General features: G+C 49.6%; 1 protein-coding gene and 1 long non-coding RNA gene across 6 annotated transcripts in view; one reads left to right on the forward strand and one right to left on the reverse strand.

The window, feature by feature from the left end:
• Nucleotides 1–18168, reverse strand: part of COQ8A (coenzyme Q8A) — a 48605-nt gene extending 30437 nt beyond the window's left edge. Inside the window, exon 1 of one of the 5 annotated variants that reach the window (XM_070602642.1) lies at nt 17845–18168. Coding sequence is in view for 1 of the 5 variants with exons in the window: in XM_008531528.2 (XP_008529750.2) it covers nt 16957–16989 (33 nt within the window). In the remaining 4 variants the exon portion in view is untranslated. Of the gene's footprint in view, nt 1–16791 lie in introns of all 5 variants that reach the window. The other 4 variants (XM_070602643.1, XM_070602644.1, XM_008531528.2 and 1 more) reach the window with 4 other exon arrangements.
• On the forward strand, nt 3895–5995 carry LOC139080695 (uncharacterized). The gene is made up of 2 exons (XR_011535404.1): nt 3895–4036; nt 5515–5995. It is a non-coding gene; the product is annotated as an uncharacterized lncRNA (long non-coding RNA).
• Nucleotides 18169–18453: the final 285 nt, after the last annotated feature.

Below are 18453 nucleotides of genomic sequence, written 5' to 3' on the forward strand. Positions count from 1 at the left end.
AGACCAAATAAAGAAGTAGATACAAAGAACTATAACAGAAAGCCTTCAAGACTCTTTTTAACAGAATGAAAGAACGGAAAATTAAACTTAGAACAGAAGTTAAAACTCCACATCCAACAAAAACTCCCCCTTCTTAAAATCCAAAGAATTAAGCCGGCCACCTTCCAGCACACTTGTTTATTTCGTGGCTAAGAACTGCGGTCCCGGAAGCTACAGATATACAAAAAAATAAAAAATAAAAAGGCAAAATCTTACTAAGCTTGTTTTGCGTCCTATGAGCTGGCCCGGCGTTCTGGCTGCCTCAGACGCACAGGCTGCTGGCTCTTTCTTTGGGCTTCTTTGGGAGGAACTCTGGATCTTGGGAAGGTAACCTTTGCACACTCTTTGAAGACGCCTCTTGGGTCCATGAAATTGTTCAATACTGCCAGAAATATTTACTGTTCGTCCTAGCTAAAAACTGACAAGATATTTAGAAGGATTTTTTTGACCAGCTCTATGGTTAAGAGTTGGTCAGAAATTGGAAGCTGATGTTCAAAGCCTGACTCAACATTTTCAGGTCTCCTCCTCTAAGCTAAAATGAAACTCTGTACCCAGAGAGAAAGAAAAGCAGTCCAACACACTACAGATGGGTGAAACAACCTATGACGTCACTGAGGCTGCAGCCCAATTCTTTGGGGAAAAAAATTGAGAGAAACTGTCCTTGTCTTACAAATCTTTGCAAAACTAAAAAAAAAAAAAATGCAGCTCTGGAGGCAGCCCAATCCCATCTATTCCTTTCCACCAATCCTAAAACTTCCCCTACTTATCACAAAAGACTTGAAAATTATTGGCCTCAGGAAACCAAAGTCCTTCTTGGAGGAACTTGCATCTTTCTCTGCACCTTGAAGTTATAAATCTTATCGCATCTTTGAAATGTAAACACAGTCCACAAACACCCAAGACTGAAGGGAAAAAACAAAGGGAAAGAAGCCTTTTTAAAAATACAAAATGCTCCACAGCTTGTAAGATTATTTGTCAAGGACAAATACAAATCCTACATCTTCTCTACAAATATTAATAGTAAAAAAGCTGTAGTTATCTGAGTGGATAAACTTATAAACTAGTGAGTTTTATGCTGTTATATCTGATTCATGGCTAATTTTTTTTTTGCTAAGGAAGATTTGCCCTGAGCTAACATCTACTGCCAATCTCCCTCTTTTTGTACGTGAGCCACTGCCACAGCAACCAGACAGACAAGTGGTGTAGGTCCACATCCGGGAACCAAATCCAGGCCACCAAAGCGAAGCATACCAAACCACCACTAGGCCACCGGAGGCAGCCCAATGGCTAAAATTTTAAAGTGACAGCTACCAGATCTCTGTTTGTGCTAATCTGTATGTATGTCTACATATCCATGTACATTACAGATATGGGATTTTTCCAAAACCGGATAGTACTACCAAAATTAATTTGTAAAAGAGCTCTACGCAATTGGCTTAAAAGTATACATTTACACATTAAGTATTTCTAATCTCAGAAATATAATAGAAACTAACCAAAATGTTTTTCAAGTTCATGTGATCTAGGATAATTTTGGGTAAACAAAAGCTATTTTAAGCTTGTTGGCTTAATTAATACAGATGTGTTTAGAGTTATCAGCATTAAGTATAATACTGTTACTCTACCTAGGTTTACTAAAAGTCAAATAAGCTCATGCTATCTTGGTTATAAAATCTGTCAGCAAAAACAAACCCTAAGGTGATGGCTAACCACTTATACGTCTCATGAAATTTTCACGAGTGATCTAAATATGATTTCTAAGAACAAAGGAATTAAGCAGATGTAAGTGAGATAAGAGTTTTTAGATGAACTTTTTAGGAATGATTGTTTTATAACATGTCTACTTAAATACTTTCCCAAATCTCTTTCATAATTTCCACCCTTAGAATTTTGCTAACTTAAATTAATTGATGGGAACTCACTGACTGTCTAGATCATTTCCAAATAAAATAACATACGAAAACATTAATTGCTAAACAAGTCTAAGTTTACCTATTTTTGTCTTATTACACAAAAACTAAAGATGTTTGAGTCTGTCAGTAAACATGTCTTGTGCCACATTAAAAATAATGCTATGAGGAAACACATGCTTCTAGAAATTATGAAATGTATTTATAAATTTGCTAATCTATAGAATGCTGGCATAACAAAGAGTTCACAATTGCTTACTTCTTAGTTTTCACTAGAAATCATGGTTTCTAAGAGTTAAGAATTCTAATTAATATACGTAATTAAAATTCCAAGACATAATAAAGGAAACAACTCTGTATACCAGGAAAATAGGGTACATTTTTGCTTAAAAAAGATATAAAGTATGGAGACATACTTTTGTTGAGGGAAATGAAAATGATTTTATCCTAAACTAAAGCTAACTATTTCAGAAGGGAAAAAGAATAAAAGATTTTACTTTTTAAATGGACAAAGAAACCTGTAGAATGTTATGGAAAAGGAATCTTCAGAAAGGAATTTTTTGGCGTGGTCAGGGGTAGCTAAGATTGGAATGAATTTAATTAAGTGATGGAGCTTTAATATCAAAAGTAAGCTGGTACAAAATTAAAATTTGGTTTTCTCTCTCTTAAAAGGACCAAGTTTTCTTGGACTATGGGTCTGCTTTTCATAACAAGAGACTGTGAAGGGTTTTTCTTTGCCTTTAAAGTAATCTGCCTGGACAACAAAAATTCTGTGCTTTATCAAAATAATGTCCTGTGCTTCACGTTGTCTTAATCAGGTCTTTGATTACTTAAGGAAACTGAATCTTCTCAATACAAAAGAACTAAGTTTTGCTCAGACCTATACAACCTTCTACATATGCTTGTAAAGTCTTTAACTGTCACTTTGGTTAAATAGATAATTAAGTATTATTCCATAATTACCTGTGATCCTATTTAGTCAAGTGTCCAAACTTTTTGATATTTTTTACTAAATTCCCAAAAATCAAATCCTAAATGAGGTATTTCCGACTTAGAACTAACTTTGAGATAGGAGATGTTTCAGAAGGCCCCTGGAACTCCTAAGATTTATTCTCCCTCCTGATAAAAACAGAGATGTTAAACTAATCAGGCCTGTTTGGTATGTTAGATTACCTGGGAAGCACTGTCAAATAAGTGATGTTAAACTTTCTTAGATTACATTTGTGTGGACATATATTATTAACATAAGTATTCTAGAAATGGTACAAAATTCCCAAAATTCGGATATGTCCTGGTATAATGTTAGCAGTCATAATTCTAGTTATCTTAAAATGTTGTATGTCACAGAAATAACCAAATTTCCTTGTCAATAGCATTGTAATGAACTCTAACCAGATCTTTAGCCACGCCATTTTCAAGTCTTTAGTCATTTACAGACAGTTACTGTTTTACTCTGATGCTTTTGCCACAGTGCCTCATCTTCAAAGATGTTCCTGGAAAGGACCTTTTGACAAGTCCAGGTTTCTGCTAACTTTAAGATCATACAACTGAACTTGGTAAGAAGTTCCATAACCAACAGAAAAAAAAACTGGATTCAAGCAGAACAAGAATTAAAAACATGGGACTGAATGAACTGATGAGGATCATTATAATTTTTATGACTTTTTGTTTGAAATAGTGCTGGTTTTTTAATCTTTTGTTTTCCAGATATAAGGAAATCTTTCCTCTTAATCTATGACTTGGGGGTATTTGGTAAAATATACTTTTGCAAAGAAAGATGAAACACTGACCCTTTTTCTCCCTACCTGCTCCCTCCAGAATTCAGAAACTCTCCATGAGTATTCTCATTTTCATGGCAATATAGTTATTTCCATGAGTTCAATAAGAATCTGTTCTCCTTATGACAGGACACAGTTGGAAACATTGGTTCTATTACCAAGTCTTTGAATGAAACGTCATATTTGAGAAAGATGTACACAGACTCAGATACGACCAGACAGCTTTAAAGAACCAAGGTTTATTTTACGAAGCCTCTTGGAAATATTAGCCTGGTACCTTGCTTTCAGGGTTCCTGGCAGTCTTATCAGGTGAGTAGGGAAGGTTACTTCCTGGAAGGCCCAGGAACCTCAAAATATTTGGGGGACCTCAAAAAGAGGGGAATTAACCCAAATCTGTAGGTATTGCAGGCAAGTCTGATGGCAAGTTTTTGGTTCAGCTGCTTAGCCTTGAGAGGCTTTTAAGAGTCCAGTCTGACAAATGTTGGAGAGGTTGTGGAGAAAGAGGAACCCTCATACACTGTTGGTGGGAATGCAAACTGGTACAGCCACTATGGAAAACAGTATGGAGATTTCTCAAAAAGTTAAAAATAGAAATACCCTATGACCCAGCCATCCCATTACTGGGTATCTATCCTAAGAACCTGATATCAGATATCTCAAGAGTCCGTTGCACCCCTATGTTCATTGCAGCATTATTTACAATAGCCAAGACGTGGAACCAGCCTACATGCCCAGAAACTAATGATTGGATAAAGAAGATGTGGTATATATACACAATGGAATACTACTCAGCCATAAAAAAAGACGAAATTGGCCCATTCACAACAATGTGGATGGACCTCGAGGGTATTATGTTAAGCGAAATAAGTCAGTCAGAGAAAGACGAACTCTATATGACTCCACTCATAGGTGGAAATTAGTATATTGAGAAGGAGATCTGATTGGTGGTTACCAGGGAAAAGGGGGGGTGGGGGGAGGGTACGGAGGGGGAAGTGGTGTACCCACAACATGACTAACAAAAATGTACAACTGAAATCTCACAAGGTTGTAATCTATCATAACATTAATAAAAAAAAAAAAAAAAAAAAAAGAGTCCAGTCTGAGATTCCTTATGAAAAATTCCAGCAAAGCAGATTAAAAGATTCTACACAGTCAACTCCAATTCTTGCTGCACTTATGTAAATAATCAGGCCAAGTTTATTGAAATTAGACTTAATTTACCAATAAATCAGTCTTACTATACTTATCTTTGATAGAAGTGGAGGTGATTGCAGAGAAAAAAAATTGTGTTTTAGTAGAAACTATAATACACACTTCTGGATATTGGATTCTAGTTCTGTTAACCGTCTTTGAGGTTTGTTTTCTCCCTGTAAACTAGACCAGATTCTGAATTCTTCTCGTTTCCTCCAGTGTCTGGCTACAACTCCCCAAACTAACATTTCCAATTTTTCTCCCACCCTTCTGACTTGGAATCATTGAGAACTAAAACTGCCCTTTTTCCTGAAGGCCTGAAAACTGAATAGGAACTTGTAAACTGAACTTGACTTGATATAAACTTCAGAGGAATCACCACAATAACTCATGTTTACTCAATCTTCATGCCCGTTGCTATGGGGGCCACTCAGAAACTATGCCTGAATACCCAGTGACATCATCAGAGACATTCAAACTGCAAAAGATGCTTTGGCCCTGACACCAAGAAATCTCGGCTGGCTATCCTCAGAACACATAAACTGGTTTACAGTTTGCTCCAATCATTCCCCATTATTTCTCTTTTGTTTCCACAGAAACGCCTCTTATAAATACCCGATGCCTGCACCACAGGACTAACCTTAGGAGCCCACCTGCATCACTGCCTCCTAAAGTGAGACACAACTGTTGAACTGAACTGACCGATTCTCAAGACTAAAAGATTAATTCAGTGGAATAATGGAGCAACTTACCAGCTCAGCTTCTAATATATGAAACTTCCAGGGAGGTTTCAGAGGAAAGAAATGATGGGGTTCAGGGTAAGCTGCCCCAAAAATGCCCCTTTGGCATACCGATTATTTTGAATTAAAGTTACCTAAGAAACAGCTGGTGCAAGGAGGACACTCTGACCCTCCTTGGTCCCCCTGAAAGCAGGAAATCACTCTCCTGTGTGAAGGGGACCCTCCCTGCACCCGGAAGTGGAAAGACATCCTTATCACTCCAGAGGTGCGGATTCAGGCCGAGAAGACTGTGTAAACAACCTCTGCTTAGTTTTTTCACTAATTAAATACCCAAGCCTAAGTTTCTCTGTATTGTCAGTTCTTCAAATTTATTGTTTCTTTGTCTAAAACACATAAAAGCTGCCTGCTTTGGTCACTTCTTTGGGTCTCATATTCTTATGGGGCCCCTGTATGTACGATATTAAATTTGTTTTTCTCCTGTTAACGTGTCTTACATCAATTTTATTATTAGACCAGCCAAAGAGCCAAGAAAGGCAGGCAGAAATTTTCCCCCTCCCCAACAGTATGAAAGGGGGAAACCCCAGAAAACCAGGATCCTAGTTTAGAATAATGTAGTAAGTACAGTGGCCACATTTTTCTGAACCAAAAGTTAAGACATACACTGTGACTAGTATCAAACCATGACCCTCGGGCCAAATCCACACCTGCTGCCTGTTTTGGTAAATAAATATTTATTGGAACACAGCCATACTCATTCATTTATGTATTATCTACAGCTCACTCATTTACATACGCACTGTCTATGACTGTTTGGGGTTTTTTTCAGCTTAACAGCAGAGTTGACTAGTGGCAAGAGAGGTCTATGGTCCACAAAGCCTAAAATATTTACTATCCAGCCCTTTATAGAAAGTTTGTCAATGCCTATTATAGAGCAACAGAATAAAATATAAACACAACTGTCGCAGGAAATCTGTAAGGTCACTAGAGTTGTATCAGGGCAGCCCAACAGGGCTGGCACTGGGGTGAGATCCCCCACTACAGCTCTGCTCCTGACCCCGAGAGATGGGCTCACCTCACCAGACACAGATCTGCCCCACCAGAGACCTCAGGCTGGAGCCAGACAAAGGGAGGGGCTCTGTGGTGACCACCTTTTACTGGACCACCCAGCACAGGGCGGCCCCTGGGTGCTGCTCGTGAAGGAGTCAGGCCTGGGGGTGAAGGGGTGTCAGATGCTGGCTTCCTGTACATCTCTTCTCCCGCCTCCGGCCACTTCGGGAGGCTCACAGCCATACCACTGCTACCTGCATTCCCTCACCTCATCCGAAACAGACAAGTGCCACTGTCAGTCAGTCCACAGTTTGAGCTGGAGCGGACATAAATCCACCCACCATCTAATCAGTTCTTCATTCCTGCACTTTCGCTGCATCCCCACCAAGAGGCCCTGCCAGGCAACCACCGGGCGTGTGCACCGGGAAGTGGGGTTTCGGTGGGAGGGAGAGACACAGGCAGACAGGTGTGCACACTGCTGCCTCTGTCTTAAGCCCCAGAGCCCCCGCTGGCAGGGCGTGGCGGCCTCCTGGCGAGCTACACAGGCTGTCCTGTCTGCTCTGGGGCTGCTCACCACAGACCCCACACAGGTCTGAACCCGCAGCCCTCAGACGATCCCGTGGAGTCGTGCCTTGTAAGGAAGAGTTAGCTGCTGGGCCTCAAGTTGTCTTCCAGGCTGAGAACTTCATGTTCCCTCGAAAGCTGCTTCGGACTATCGGGATTTTACTTGGAACTGTTTAAAAATTATCCACTCCTGTACTAACACACACAAGAGCATGCTGAGCGGCAGGCACTCTGACACCCTTCCCCAGTGGATTCAACCAGCTCCCCAAATGTCCTATTCTATGAGCAGTAGAAGACCAGCACAACATGATGATGCTAACCATAGCTGCTATTATTATTGAGAGTTTATTATATGCCAGGCTCTGTGCTAAGCATTCTAAGTGTATTATCTCAATTGTTCTTATAAGGCAGGTACAGTTATCATGCCCATTTTATAGATGCGGAACTAAGTCACAGAGAGGTTAAGTAACTCACACAAAGTCACACAGCTTACAAGAAGCAGAGCTACGACTCAAATCTATCATGGCTCAGGAGCCAGGCATCCAATTAACAGGTAAGAGGAGAAAACAAGCAAAAGAGTGTGTTTTGATGTCCTAGACTGCAAGCTCCCCTCTCTGCCTACTGGGAGATTAAGACATTCTTGGGATTCCCTGGTTTGTTGCCCCAAGGTGGGCAGTGGGCTGTGGGGGTGGGGATATAAAAGGAGCAGCAGGAGAAGCTCCAGCCTCTAACGATGGTCCCGAGGGGAACCCAACACTGTGAATGAACCTGCAGGGGCTCCGAAGCACAGGTGGTGGCAGGAGGGTCCCGGTGGGCTTTCCTCCCTCTGGTGAGCAAAGGTAACTGACTACAAACACGGCTTTCAAACGCCAGCCTGCCAAGCATGGGGTCCAGACGGCAATGTCATTTCTGACCAAAAAACCACGAAAGTTTTCTGCTTAAAACATGAAACGATATTTGGTTCAGGAAGTGATACTGAGGAAGCAATGATGCTCTGGAGTTAGGTGCCCTGGTTCAGATCCTGCCTCTGTGCTGACCTAAGTCAAGTCATTTGAGTGCATCTTTGTGCCTCAGTTTCCTCATCCGTTCTCGAGAGGAGTGGATTAGATAATAACAGCACTTAGGGCACCGAGAGCCTGGTACACAGCAGGCGCTCAAAACCGTAAGCTGATACGATTATTATTATTACAGTCACGCACACTGTGGGATGAGGTTCAGACTCGGGTGACAGAGGGAGCACGAATGCAGTCAGTGTGGACAATCCTTTCGTTTATCTACATCCCAGCACTACGGCTGGTAAAGTGTCACGTCTGCCCCAGGGCAGGCAGCCTCGCCCTCTCCTGTGGACCAGCGTGGGGGACTCACGCTGTGGTGAGAGTGGTCCAGCGTGCTGGCGGCCTGCTCGGAGCACCTAGAGGCCGGCGGGACATAAATACCCGCTGGTGTTCCTCACCCCGTCAATGCCACTCAGGGAGAAAACAGCACGGCAGCTTTTGCCGGTATGTCAGGAAGGGACGGGGGGCGAACCCCTGTTACCCCCACAATCTCCCCGTCTCCAAGCCACAGCGCACTCTGCCCTCAGGTTAATCTTCCCATAATCCGTCCCCCCCCCGCGTTAACCCCTCACTTGAACGGCTCTGAGCTGTCTAAGAATAGCGCCCCGACTCCCGAGCCTGAGGCGTTGGACGGCGCGGTCAGGCCCCGGGGCTCCCGTCCAGCCCCCACGGACACCTCTGCCACGTGAGTGGGCTCTGACCCCCCGCAGGCAGGCCCACCCTTCACCTCTGCACAGCAAAGCCCCATCACCCTGCAGGCAGGATGGCACTGTTGCGGGAGGCCGGCCTCCCTTGGGGCCTGGGAATCGGCCGGACGCTGACCAGCCCCTGGGCCACTCTGGCCTGTTTCTGAACCATCCTGTAATCTGCTTCCTCTCCTGGAAACTATGGCATAAATTCTCATTATGTCTGATCTAGATGAGAGAGCTGGAAGTGCTCTGAATGTATGAACATCCATTGTGGAAGTGGGACGGAGTCCTGAGGAATTGAAGTCTCCCCATCAGCTGACCTCAGTCCCCCAGGACTGGTCACACCCTGCCCTGTTTTCTAGGTTATCTTTGGCACATGTACATCTTTTCTCTTCAACCAAACTCTAAGCCCCTCTCAGCGAGACTCATGTCTCAGACCCCTCTGACTCCTTCCCCGCCCACCCCCACGCACGCGGACCCTGACCACACAAATGACAAGTGTCACCCGTACTGTCACACAGGAAGGGGAATAAGGACCCTGGGTGGGGAACCCTGAAGCTGCGGCTGAGGAGTTTCTCTTAAAGTGAAATCAGATATTAAAAGGGTTGTGTTTAAATTTGGCCCCTCGGCTGTGGGTGGCTGTGGCAGGCTGGATGACGTGCACCCAGAGACGTCCGTGCCCTAATCCCAAGAACCTGCAAATACGTGAGCTTATGTGGCCAAAGGGACTCCGCAGCTGGGATTCAGTTAAAGATCTTGAGATGGGGGTTACCTGGATGTGCCCAATGGAGTCACAGGGTCCCTGGGAGAGAGAGGCAGGAGGGCCTGAGGCAGAAGGAGCTGTGAAAGCAGAGATTGGAGTGATGCACCCGAGGAAGGAGCTACAGCCAAGGAAGACGGACAGCCTCCAGCCTCAAGTCACCTCTTCCCCTCTAATCTCCCTCGTCCTTGATGTCCTAAGGTCACCGTGAGGTTCCCTGCACGACTCTGCGCCTGCCCCGTCTGCCTCACTGCATGGTGACCTCCTGGAGAGAGGGGAGCTCTCTGACCCAGGTCTGTTTCCCCATGGGGTCTGGCGCTGTGCCACGTCTACCCATATGAGCCCAGGGTGTCCCTAGCTTATTGAGCTCCCTCATTCAGAACCAGAACCAACGAGACCACCAGGCTGCTGAGCATCAGGAAATGTTCTTTCTGTTCACACCCGCCCTGAAAGCCACCAGGGGGCACAGCCGCAGCCCGTTTCCATGGGGTGCAGGCAGGGAGGGAGAAAGGAGGAAGAGCGGCTTTCAGAGGAGCAAAGCCAGGTGGATGCGAGCCTGCGCTGGCCGGCCCCTCCGCTCGTCTGCTCCTCCGCCCCACTCCCTGCTGAGAGGAAGGATGGGGGAGAGGGCAAGCAGCAGGCCGGCCCACGGGCGGGGAGCTCCACCAGGCCCGAACCGGAAACACGGCGAGCCGAGCCTGGACCTTGGCTTCACCAAACGTTGCCTACAAACACCTTCGGAGCAAGAGTGCAGTGTGTTTTGATCTCAGAAAGATGTGGGATGTTTGCTCGGGGACCTATGAACAGTAACCACCTGCAGGTCACAGGGCAGTCTATTCTTACCGTCGCCCTCCTCGGAGCCAGGATCGCTGCCAAGGAGAAACCGTGCCAGGCAGGGAGCAAACAACGGGCTGGACCCTAGGCTCCGGGCTTCAACTGAAAAGCTGTGTGTGAACAGTCCCCAGGGCCGCTCACCCAGCCCGGCAGACGGCTGCAACGCGGCCACCAGGCCCTCTACTGCCCGGACGCCACGAGGAATGTTGGATGGAGGGGGACGGACGGCGAGGCCCGGGTTCCAGGCCCCCCTCGGGCACCATCCACGTGTGACTCGGGCACACCAGTTCTCCTCCTTGGGCCTGCCCTTCCTCATTTCCTGCTGTGTAAAATGAGGCAACTGACCCGGGCCAGCGCCAGTTCCCAGAGGTTAGGACAGGACCGTTTATCCCTGGAGCATAGAGGGTCGACAGAGAGAGCACGGCCCAGGGCTGTCCTGAAAACTGGGATTTAAGGGGGTCTAGAAGGAATAATGTACAGTGAACTGGAGTACTGACCGTTCTAGATATTCTGTGAAAACAGCAACTGGGGAGGGGCCGACCCTGCGCCTCAAAAGAGGGGAGTGGAAATCTTGCAGCTTCTCAGGGAACACGCCTCTGGGAAGATCCAGTGCACAGGTGCAGCGAGAGAGGAAGGGACTGGCCCCCTCTCACACAACCGGGAAACCCCTCCCTGCCTCTCTGACACACTCGCTCACTCACACACACACACACACACACACACACGCTCAACCGGGAACAACCAGCTCCTCAGAGGCTGGCAGCAGAACCTGGCAGCCACCTAAGGCAGGACCCGAGCCTGGATTTCTCTTCAAGGGCCACCCCCAGCCCAGCCTGCCCTACTCCCATCAAGCAGAGGCCTCACTCACTCTCTAGCTGACCTCTGTCTCCCCCAAAACAGAGGCCATCAGCTGTGAGCGCCCTCCCACTCGCGGCCCACGCCTGGCCCTCCCCAGCCTCTCCATCCCCATCCTGTCTCATCCCTCCTCCACGAGGGCCTTGCCCCTCACCTATTTTTTCTTTTGCCTTCCATCTCCTCTTCCACAAAAGTCTTCCCCCTTGAGCCCACACCTCCACTCCCGGCTTCCATGTACCAAATATGAAACGCCTCCCACTGACTCCGTTTCTCCCTCAGCCCACCCCGGCCGACACCTCCCGAGGAGAGCACAGGCTCCTGTCCGTCCCTCTCCCTCAGCGCACGCTGTCTGGCCCCGACTCCAAGCCCTCCCCTCTGTGACACTCACTACGGCCACCTGATGGCTCAATCCACCGGAGGCCACCCCAACACCACCCTCCTCGGCGTTTCCTGCTGGCCCCACAGCTCCCCTAAAGCCCTCTCCTCGCTCTTGTCCCTCTCTCAGCTTCCTGCACCAGCTCCTCTTCCTCCCCTACTGCAGCGCTGTGGGTCCCCAGGCCTGTTCTCCCTGCTTATCTACACTGTCCCTGGGCTGCTTCAGCCTCTCCACCACCGATGGCTCCCCCAAGTCTGTGCATTCCTGTTCCCAGGCCATCTCAACCACTGAAGCACTTCTAGAACAAACCCGGTCATTCACACCTGCCTCAGCCCCTCGAAGTCCCAGAGGCACTGACGAAGGGGCACAGAGGAATCTGGGGGTGATGAAATTATTCTACACCTTACTTGGGTTAGCGATTATGTAAGTGGATGCGTTTGTCAACCCGTAGCAACCACACACTACAAAGAACGAATTTACTGCATGCGAATTATATCCTTTTTTTTGGCACCTAAGCTAACATCTGTTGCCAATCTCTTTTTGTTTTCTTCCTCTCCCTGAAGCCCCCCAGTACATAGTTGTATATTTTAATTGTGGGTCCTTCTAGTTGTGGCATGTGGGATGCCGCCTCAGCATCGCCTGATGAGCGGTGCTAGGTCCGCGCCCAGGATCCGAACCAGCAAAACCCTGGGCTGCCAAAGCGGAGGGTGAGAACTCAACCACTCGTCCACAGGGCCGGCCCCCAAATTATATCTCAATAAAAAAGGATGGGAAAAAAGTCCTCCAGGCACCACGACACCTTCATGTCTAAAACTAACGTCACCATCTTCCCCCTGACCAGCTCCTCCCCGTCCTGTACCCCATTTCCAGGAGTGACTGCCATCCACCCCAAACAGCTCCTCCCACAACTTGAAATCTCAGCCCAGTGGCCAACTAGTCACTTAGTCTAGAAATTCTACCTGCACGGATTTACATTCTCTTGACTCTATGCCTTGTGTTCCCCCTCCCCCAGCCGCCACCTGGGACTCAGGCCACCCTCACTTCTCCCAAACCCCCTCCCTGGGCTTCCTCCTGGTCCACCCTGACCTGCTTCTACCAGCCTCCACCAGCGATGCCCACACCTGCCCACCGAGTGCCCCTCCCCGGCAGCGCCCACCCTGCAGCCGGGCCTTGGCCTCCACCGGGCCACGGTTCCCCAGCTTTTCTTCCCCAAGGAAGCTCATTCATCCTTCAGGCCCCAGCTCTGAGGCCTCCCGGCCAGCACAGCAAACCACCTTCCCAGCCCTTTTCCAGCAGAATCAACACCAGCTCCGCCCTGGGTTCCCACAGCTGGGCTGGTGTCCCCTTTAGGTCCTGCGCAGGCTGCCCGTCCCACGCCGTCTCCCCATCTCCCCAGTCGACGGGGCACATGCAGGGCAAGGAGCCACCTCCCTCTCTCTCAGGGCCCTCAAGCCTGCTGCCGACTCCTGAGTCGTGGGTGCCCAGGGAACCCTTTCTGGCCCGAACTGAATCGTCCGCTGAAAATTCCCAGGAGCACCAAGCCAAGTCCTCTGCCCCCGCCCAGAGCCCACGGCTGAGATAAAATGCCAAGCAGCACACCTGGCAGCAGGCTGCTCACACCCACCCAAACTCTGCTCACACTCACCCAAACTGCTCACACTCACCCAAACTGCTCACACTCACCCAAACTCTGCTCACCCTCACCCAAACTGCTCACACTCACCCAAACTGCTCACACTCACCCAAACTCTGCTCACACTCTCCCAAACTGCTCACACTCACCTAAACTGCTCACACTCACCCAAACTCTGCTCACACTCACCCAAACGGCTCGCACTCACCCAAACTGCTCACACTCACCCAAACTGCTCACACTCACCCAAACTCTGCTCACACTCACCCAAACTGCTCACACTCACCCAAACTCTGCTCACACTCTCCCAAACTGCTCACACTCACCTAAACTGCTCACACTCACCCAAACTCTGCTCACACTCACCCAAACTGCTCACACTCACCCAAACTCTGCTCACACTCACCCAAACTGCTCACCCTCACCTAAACTGCTCACACTCACCCAAACTCTGCTCACACTCACCCAAACTGCTCACACTCACCCAAACTCTGCTCACACTCACCCAAACTGCTCACACTCACCCAAACTCTGCTCAGACTATGCAGGGGCAGATCACACAGGCCAATTCCACAGGAAATGGGGGGGCCCATCTGCTGCCCAGCCCCCCGCTGCTCCCCTCACACCCCCTACCCTCCAGCCAGAACACGCTCACCCCCACCCCCCACACCCACATCCCCAGTGCTACTCCAAGAGTGGTCCTTGGACTGGTATTCTCGTCCTCGATGAGACAGGAGGAAGTGCTTACAAACTTTTATAGCAAGTTAGCATCACCATGACGTTTTTACTGTGTTTTTCAAAAACACTGGTCTGCAACAAATTAGGAAAAAATAAAACCTAGTCCTTTACCACAGAGAGTCTAGGAAGCCCTGGCCCCTCACTGCCCCAAACTCCTGCCTCTTCCTGCTGAAATCCTGCTCATCCTCAGACGCCCAGCTCACATGCCTCCTCCTCCAAGAAGCCTTCCCAGCTTCCACCAGCTAGGAGCAGTCTGACCCAGAGCCCCTGGTCCAAACCATGCTGAGGACATTTAGGTGGTATCTGCATAGCCCCTGCTACAACTCCCCAAGTCAGGGACCCAAGTCTCGTGCCCTTTATTTTCCCAATGCCTTGCTCAAGGCAGAGAAATCAACAGATATTTGTCCAACGAAGAGTAAATAACCAGATCCACCCACGACTCAGAATGGGCTGTTCTTGAGGCGCAGGATGTGGAGGGACACAGACCCTGAGGGCACACAGGGATCTTCCAGGTTTAAACCAAAGGCAGACCCTCTGCCCCAGCCCGATGGGAATGGGAGGAAATAGAAAAAAGCAAGCCGAGGGCCCTCGAGACCAGACTGCAGTCACCATTCAACCACGGCAGATTCTACGATACCCTGAAACGGCAATTTGAGTGAAAAACACTCAGCTTTCTTATGAACCTCTACATGCACACACTAAAAGTAAATCACACCTCAGTATGAAGAGTTAAAAGAGATTTTCAAGGTCATTTCCAACTTTAAAGATTCTGTGGGCCCGTGACCTCAAAGCCAAAGGTCAAGAGCTCAGGGGCCTATAACCCCACAACAAATGACACACTTGTGGGCAGACCAGTGGACATCCACTCAGAGTCACAAGGCGTGGGGAGAAGACCCCTCTCAGACCCCACGCAGAAGCATCTCACTCGGGGTCCTGGCCCCGCCTCAGGGTCAGTGGACACCAGCCCTCCCACAGGTGCAACTCCAGAAGAAGCAGGACCATCACACTGCCCCACTCCCACCGGCTTGCCCAAGCTCCTGGCTGCTATTCAGCAGGAATGCCGGAACTATTTCCAGATGCCACCGTCAGATCAAGACAACTCTCTATCTAAATATTTCTGTCTAATTTTGCACACAGCTCTTCTTTCAACTAACAAAGATAATGACTCAGGGTCCATGGCTCTTGACGGAAAATTATCCCGCCAAGTTTGGAGCTTCCCAATAATAGACTTCTCCAAACTTCTTTTTGAGAAACGAGAAGTGACCTGCCTGTTTAGATCCTTTTATAGGCAACAAAAGGCCCCCAAAAGACCCCCTAACTGACCAAGGAATGATATGGGAAAATCCTGATACATCCCCACAGGATCGACCAACGAGAAGAAAGAGAAATTCATGGTAGGTGCTTGGGATATTTTTCCTTGCCCTGTACAATAATCATGGTTTTTCAGCTTTTCTGCATCCCCATCAGTTTGAGACTTAGAAGTTTGGGGCATAAATTCTGGGTTATACTGAAGGCAATCTCTAGACTCAGAAGTAAAGATTCTTTCTCTGCACGAAAAGAAATGGCTGTCTTTGACACTGATGCCTTCGTCAACTATAAAAGAACCCCACAAATCACACATGTGTCCAGGCTGCACCATTACTCTCCTGGGCAGTCTCTTTCACGGAGGAGCACACAGTATATGTAAATATATGCACATGTACGTCTGGAAAGCAGCCAGACACTCAGGCCCTGCAGACACAGGCCTGGCCCTCCCCCACATGACAAGACACGAGAGATGTCCCAGCAAAAAGTGAGGTTGAGTAAAGCATCCCCTTGGAAAAGCCACTTGTGGATAACTGAGTTGGCCTTTCTGCCAGCACTCAGATAGCTTCAACTTGTTTGCTCACTATGTACAAACTGTCCCATGGTTATTTCATGTGCTTACCCCCCACAGTCTTGCAAAGTCCCCAAAGACAGAAACCACCAAGTCTTCCACTTCTTTTGCAACTCTGGACCCAGCCAGTCACTGCCACGCATCCAGCAGGCAAAGCAAAGGCCCATAGGTTTCTACTTCCTCTCTCTCTCCTATGCCACTTGGTGCAGCAGTGGGGTCTCCTTTAAAGCCCAATTTACATGGCTTCTATCATTGGTGTAGGGCAGTGCACACAACACGACTCTGAGCCTAAACCTCTCAACTACTCATGGGTAGGTTCCAGGAGGCTCCTGGCAACACTGGAAGGCTCTTTTTAGAGTCTTAACTCTGTGGTTCTCAACCAAGGGCGATTTTGCCCTCTAGGAGACACTTGGTGACGTCTGGAGGCATTTTGGTCGTCACAACTAGTGTGTATGTGGAGAGGGGCATACTAGTAGCATCTAGTGGATAGAGGCCAGGGATGCTGCCACACATCCTACAATGCACACGTCTCCCCACCCACCCAGCCCTTGACCAAACAAGGAACTATCCAGCCTAAAAAGTCAGTAGTCTGGAGACCTGCCTTCGGTGACGCTCAAGGAAGTGCTCAGACTGCCTGGTTCACTTTTTCTGTGAGTTGCCTGAAGTCAGACCAAAAATTATAACAACCCCGCACTGTCTGCATTACCTGTAAAGCTGAACCAAATGCTCAAAGTCGTCACCAGAGTCTTAAAGATACTGCTCCTATGAACCACCACCCTCTCTTTGTCTCTTCTCAGGAGAAAGGGCCCTCCTGCCAGGATGACCCACCCGTCTACAGCACAACAACTGGCAGACTGGCATCAATGCATACCGAAATCCTTTGGCAAAGGGGCAAGCCTGGCATGCCCAGCTCTTCAGTCTTCTGTCACGCACACCCAAGGCCCTAGAGCTCGTGGACAAGTTTTCCAACAGGCTGCAGGCCCAACCCAGGCTGCGAAGCTGCACATAAGCCTCTCACCCTTGGGTGGCTGACGTCTCTCATCCAAATGGAGAGTCCCAGCACCCAGACCTGCCCCTGCAGCATTCCCCTTTCCCCAAGGCACATGGGAGAACTGGCCTGGGTTTGGCAGAGGAGGCGGAGGCTAGGAAAAGGCACAAGTTTATGCAATTAAGCCCAAACTACTCACAAGACCCCAAGTGTCTGGAGAAAGAGGAGGAAGGTACAAAGAAAAGCAAACAGAGGAAAGGACCAAGAAGGGCCCTCTTTCCCAAGTTCACCCGAAACCCCCACCTGTGAAACCCTACAGCTGCCTCGGCCAAAGGGAGTCAAAGCGCTGACACAAACCTGCAGCCAGCGGCAGTTAGAGCTCGAGACACAGCACAAAGGGGCCTGGGAGTGCGGAGAAATACTATCATGAGAAAGCGAGGCAGGAAAGCTGTCCTGACGACCAAGAAGCCCGGCAACTCGCGGCTGGTCACCGGGGCTTCTCGGCGCGGTCCAGGGACGCAAGGCTCCAGCACGCGGTCCTCGTCCCCTCCCCGAGGCAGGCCGGGAGGGCGGAGGTGGGCACGGGGGTAGGAGACAGCTGCAAGACCCCCACCCTGCAGCCTTAGACGCACCCACCGCGCCACGACCCGGAGGTCGCGGCAAGTGAAACTCGCAGAGGGGAAGCCGCGCTGTCACTGGAGGAGGATGCAAGAAGGGCCCAATCGGGGACTGCGCCCAGCTCCGGCTGCACGCGGCGGCCGGCAGCCTTACCAGGCTGCAGGACGCAGCGATCCGCGGTCACCTTCGCGCCCCCTCCGCGGCACTGGCGCCCGGCACGCGCTCCGGATCTGTTTACCAACTCCCCCGCGCGCGGAGACCCAGGCCGCGGCCCCGCCCCCCGGGCCGCTCCCATTGGCTGCGCCGCCGTCGCCGGCCGCACGCCGCGCGGCGCGGGAGAGCGTGTTCTGCCCGTGCGCTCGGCAGGCAGCCAATCAGGGCTGAGAGCGGAGCGAGAGGAGCCAATGGGAGGCCGTCCCAGCGCGGAGAGCCCCTCCCGTTCCCCCTTCCTGCTGCCCTTTCGCTTAGTTGGGAAGCGGGGGCTGGAGGCCGGACTGTGGCGTTGGTGGCCCGCTGCGCGTGCGCCCCAAAAGCGGGCCCTACCCCGCGGCCAGGCGGCGGCAGGCCTGTTGCCCGGCAGATCTCGGACCGGGTTTGGAGCGGAGGCCGTGGAAGGAGCCCACGGGCTTAAGGAGGGGGCGGCGGCGGCGAGGACCGGGCGAGGCCGCCGTGGGCCCCGCCTTCTGGAACGACGGCCCCTCTCCTGGTTTCCCCAAAAGGCGCTCGCCGAAGGAGCGCGCGGCGGCCCGGCCGACTGCACGT

This window comes from Equus przewalskii, chromosome 31, assembly GCF_037783145.1.
Source record: "Equus przewalskii isolate Varuska chromosome 31, EquPr2, whole genome shotgun sequence".
NCBI classification, from domain to species: domain Eukaryota; kingdom Metazoa; phylum Chordata; class Mammalia; order Perissodactyla; family Equidae; genus Equus; species Equus przewalskii.